General features: G+C 40.4%; 1 protein-coding gene across 2 annotated transcripts; it reads right to left on the bottom strand.

The window, feature by feature from the left end:
- Positions 1-327: 327 nt before the first annotated feature.
- On the bottom strand, positions 328-4,750 carry LOC127301661 (uncharacterized). 2 transcript variants are annotated; one of them, XM_051331936.2, is made up of 11 exons: positions 4,525-4,750; positions 3,056-3,136; positions 2,482-2,566; positions 2,103-2,177; positions 1,980-2,016; positions 1,808-1,891; positions 1,532-1,592; positions 1,351-1,457; positions 1,199-1,264; positions 923-1,073; positions 328-605 (listed from the first exon to the last, which is right to left on the bottom strand). In XM_051331936.2, the coding sequence occupies exons 1-10, from the start codon at positions 4,565-4,567 to the stop codon at positions 978-980; spliced, it is 735 nt and encodes a 244-aa protein (XP_051187896.1). In that variant the 5' UTR covers positions 4,568-4,750; the 3' UTR covers positions 328-605; positions 923-977. The 2 variants fall into 2 exon arrangements, with proteins under 2 accessions (XP_051187896.1, XP_051187898.1); XM_051331938.2 differs by lacking the exon at positions 3,056-3,136 and having other exon boundaries at positions 4,525-4,749.
- Positions 4,751-5,139: the final 389 nt, after the last annotated feature.

A 5,139-nucleotide genomic window follows, 5' to 3' on the forward strand; every position in this document is an offset into this window, starting at 1 on the left:
CATCCTGCCCAAGCCAAGAAACAACAGGGTAGCTGTCGAGTGTCCTAAGTTCAAAGGGCAGGGTCCAAGGGTTTGAAGCTGATGCATGTCGTAAGATCAAGAAAAGACATGGTCCAAGGTTTGAAGCTGATGAATAGGTACTAGATATGCAGGGCTTAAGCAGGCTGACAGCTGATGCATAGGTACTACCTATATTCAGGACTTAAGCGGGCTGACGGCTGATGCACCAAAAACGAATTTTAAAACCCACTTTTGGTCCATCAGCAACAACAGCGTGTGAAAAAATAACAGTGGAACTGCAAAACTACCGTGGCAGGCCAAGCAAAGTAACAAATAAACCACACCCAACACATGCCATTCACTCAAGACTTCCTGCAAGCTTGCATGCTCTGATAACTATACACCTAAGAACCCATTGCATGCAATAGTAGCAATAGAGCATTCACAAGCATCCAAAATTTCTAGATAGCGGCCCTGCAAACTGTTTCTAGAATCAAAAATGCGAAAAGGCAAAATACAAGGCGGTTGACGATTCCTGAAACCAGACTTCAAAAGCAGCACTCGCAAACCAGCTGGATCTGCACCCTTCAAAAGCCTCCAATGTGCTGAAAAAACAGGACTGAATGAATATAAACTGCAAGCAACTGTAACCGCTTGCTAATAATGCAAACTGCAAGCAACTGAATAGAAATGCTTGCAAATTGTGAAGTTGTTATATTTATATTTTTTACGAGTTACCATGTCCCAGCTATCTCAACTGATACAAATTACGATAAGCCACAACTTGGCAGTACAAATACACCATTCACTCGAATGAATTTCATGCCAATACCATGACATTCTAATGTAATTGTGGCAAAGTATGCATGAGCTAGAAAGAATGATGTAACACATAAAAACAAGTTTCAAGTTGTTCACTTACATTCCCGAGTAATACTTTTGGATGACATCTCCACAACCCCTTGAATATAAGGGAGCTAATTTTTATTTGCTCTTAACCATTCAACAAAGTTGTCTAAAATTAAAGGCCAGGCTTGGTCTTCATCATAATTGTCAAGCGATGGGAAGTTTATCTGAATAAGAAGTGATGCAAAGCGTCAATATTGTGAGAAGGAAATGATGTTAAGGATTATCTCCTATGAATAAAAACATAAACAAAGGGAAAAACTATGCTGCATAGGGTGATTTCGAACATGACCTCATTGCAGAACCGAAGAAATCCCATCCACTGATCCATGTTTATAACCTTGTACTCGTTTTGGTACTGAAGCACAAAATAACATAAATAAGTACATCAACCAAAATATAAGTCCTCCTAAAGAAATGGGAGCAAGTGCAATCAATCATTACCTTGAGGTAATTAATAAGTTTCTCGACTTGGGGGCGGAACTGCAAGCCCAATACTAGATTCAGCAACTCACAAGCAACTGGTATTTCAATACACTTCTTCTTATCCTCTGATCACACAAGGTAAGCATTAGCAGAAGTAGGAACAAATAATGTGTGTGAAAAGAATATCAGGTGAGACTACCTGTGAGGCAATAACGGAAAGCAAACTGATAGAAATCCTGGAAAGTAGTAGGCCTTGTAACCTGGTTTGTGAAGATCACATTATTAGCAAGCGGTTACAGTACAACTGAATATCATAATTTAGTGATAGCTTGTTTTTCCATTCAATCACGAGCCTTTGGCAATTGAATTCTTTTCAACTTAACTTGGTAGGGTTCACCATAGGTTATTCCCCCTTAACTAATACAAACCTTTCAAATATATTTAATTGTTAGTTACATTCTTATGAACTACTCACTTCTTGGGTCAGTTCTGGGAACGCCTTCTTCAGCTTACTAATACTATCAGCTCGCAGAGCTTTCATGCCAGTTCTCCACTCATCCTGTAAACAGAATACTGCCAGTCAAAACACAAAATGGCTATGATATTATAGTGATAAATATTTTTGACAGTTTAAAAATAATGCATACCAGAGTAAAATAACCTTGCTTTTCACAGCCCATTTTCCTGACACACATATGCCATTTAGTATTAGATATTTAAGTAAGAAAGAGATGGACAGCATTAGGCATGTTTAGAGAACAGTGATGTACCATGCTAACATCAGAATCCGAACATCGGTATGGGGAACATCAAGATGAGAGCAAAGTGTTTCGATGCCTTCTGGGCTGTTCCAGTAAGTTAGAACACAAATCATTCATGTGTAATAGCATCACAGAAAATAAAACAACAAATAACTACATTAAAATGGTATGTGACTAATGAATGAGCTTACACAGTAAGCAATTAAGCATTGACAATTATTACATCAATATTTATAGTGATTCACATATAACAGCTCTTGTTTTAATATGGGTGCTAATCCACTATTTAGGAGGTATATCTAAAACTTCCATCTAAATGAAAGGAGGACCATATGAGCAGCAAAAATAACAGCAGACACGTGTTTGAGAAAACTGTGAAAGAACTTACTCAATCATGCCGGATGAGCTGTCGGCATAAGTATAGAAAAGTTGGTCAATCCGTTCTACTTCCTTGGAAACAGCTTTAGTGGGACCTGGAAATATATGGCAATGTTACTACAAATAGACCTAAGTAACATGAGGTTCACAGTCAATATACATAGCATGTAACACATTAAATAATTTAGCATAATAATATGCAGCATATTACAGAATTTAGAACGCAAGCTTGTAGAATGAGCAAAAACAAGGATATGGTCGATTAACTGAATAACATGACAATAACAAACAAGATCTTATCAAATGATTGGTCCCTACAAAAACAAGGACAAGGTCGATTAACTGAATAACATGACAAGTGTCAATATATTGGATCATCTAGAGTCCCAATCACATTATGGAATAGATTCTCAAGGTAGCCTAAGTAAACAATAATCAGAACCCCGAAAAGGAACATGTACATATGTCTTCGTATCGTAAGTAGTCAAGATACACAAACACACCACACCCACATTCTTACACCCAGATGGATAAGGAACGATTTTTCAAGTAATACAGAAAGAAAAGGAATCAGTGCATCTCACCACGTTGTGCTTTCCCGCTGGTCAGATTTGTACTGACTCCTTTTCTTTTTCTGTTTTGTTTTTCATTTACTTGTTCCTCACCTAAATATAATGGTTTGCTTAGTACTCATTCAGATATACATACCCTCAAAAGAGAATATGAGAGCTCCTACTCCAACCTATTAGGAAAGAAGATAGCACAACAATAATTAAAGCTAGGATAAAATCATGACACAAACATTTTAACCTCAAAAAGAAAACCAATTAAGAAAAAGTTTGAGCCAGTGGGCAACTATTTTAGAGTTACTTATGAAACTTCTAGTTACATGCACACAACTACAAGTTAAGCTTCTCAATATATATTTGCTGGGGTGATTCAGAATTACAAAATGGCACTAAAAACTCATGAGAGCGGCAAAGAAATCCCCAAATGAATGGGAGAAGAACACCAAACAGACAAGTTGAGATGAACCGAAACCTATAAAAGGAGAACGTGAAGTAATCGCTTGGCAGATGGACAGCACAACACGTAGTAAGTATATTGTTCAAAAATAGTATATGATAGGAACAACTACAAGATGACTGGGAGTAACTAATCTTGCTGGTTATTACATTAAAAGAAATACTCTAGTGCATGCATTGAGAGTTAATTACTTTATGTCTGACATATTGGTGTAGTGCAGCATAATCTCTAGTGCCTTCCAGTTCAGTTGCTATCAGGACTAAGCACCTATGGTGTGATCATCTCCTTTCATTGTCTTTGAGATCATGGTCCTCTAACAATCTCTTTTCCCTAGTACATAATTGGCAATATGTACCGTAACTGATATGCCATACAAACCTACTAAACTAAGAAAAACTTAATTTAATTGTATATAGAGGGTAGTACAAAAGCATGCCTAATTGATTAGTTTGAATGATGGAATTGTTTTTTTTTTACAGTATTCACCATAGTTCCAGGCTATGATTTCTATCTCAATGAGGTACATACAGATTTACAACAGAAGATACACGGTGAACTTAGGGTGATAGTGACCGAACCAGAAGAGCAGAACAGGATATTAGTAAATAGCTGCTCTCTGGCTATGGTTACAAACAGTACTCAGCGAATAATTAAACCTGTCAATGGCCATCTATTTACACTAGGAGCCTAAATCTACAAGCGAATCGACACCCGGTTCTGCACCAATCCAAGATTCGACACCCTTCTCTTACCATCACGTCAAATTGCTAAACCCTCCATCTACCCCCGACCTTTACCATCTAGCAAGCGATCCAAACCCCTGATACCGAGTCGTACCTCGTACGCTCCCACACGGCACAACTCGAGATTGGATCTTCCCAAGGAAAAGCACCACATCGAATCTCGCAGTAGAGCAACCGGACCCGGGACCCGCCGAGCACTACCCGCCGCAACGGAGCCTCGCAGGCAGGCTAATCACGGAACCAAAAAAGAAAGACAGCCATGGGGAGGGATCCGGGAGGTTTACCGGCCGTGGCGGACGACGACGACTTCTTGGAGGAGCGCCTCATGGTGGCCCGCCCTCTCGCCTTCTTCTTCCCGAGCGGATTCGGAGGAGCGCCTCTCTCTCGCGGGTGCTTCTCCCCTGCGCGCGGGCGGTGGAGCCGCCGAGTTATCGCCGACGCGTCTGCTCTGGTCTGGTTTGGGAGTTGGACGAGTTTGGTGTCGAGGGGAGAGGAACCAAGAGGTAGAGCCCCCTTTTCTTTATAAGGATTCGGCCTGCCTGGCTACGATACGTACTGGGCCCCACGCGCGCTCGATACCTGGGCCGACACTGTTTCCGCTTCCGCTTCCGGATGGAAATCTCCTTCGTCTTCCTTGGGAATTTGGATGTTCAGCGATGCGATACCGTATCCCTTCTGTTGCAATATTTTGATTTCCAAGGAATTTGATTGTTAAGAAGAGCTTGATTTGTATTCCGTCTAGATGTCATGATTGGTTTCTTGATACGATACGGGTTGCCAGAGATGAGCAGGGAGAACAATAGGGGAGAACCAGGGGAAAACACAAACACGTGGATATTAAATATGGAAGCCCGTGAGGTAGCAGCAGGACCTTGCCTCTTCATTCAGGTTACCACGTT

The sequence above is a fragment of the Lolium perenne genome, chromosome 7, assembly GCF_019359855.2.
Source record: "Lolium perenne isolate Kyuss_39 chromosome 7, Kyuss_2.0, whole genome shotgun sequence".
Taxonomy (NCBI): Eukaryota; Viridiplantae; Streptophyta; class Magnoliopsida; order Poales; family Poaceae; genus Lolium; species Lolium perenne.

Excerpts from the sequence above, each read along its gene's own strand:
- LOC127301661 (XM_051331936.2), bottom strand. The coding sequence starts at position 4,567 with ATGAGGCGCTCCTCCAAGAAGTCGTCGTCGTCCGCCACGGCCG. Across the intron at positions 3,137-4,524 it reads GTCGTCGTCCGCCACGGCCG|GTGAGGAACAAGTAAATGAA; the intron begins GTAAACCTCCCG and ends CATTATATTTAG. Across the intron at positions 2,017-2,102 it reads CGGATTCTGATGTTAGCATG|GAAAATGGGCTGTGAAAAGC; the intron begins GTACATCACTGT and ends TATGTGTGTCAG.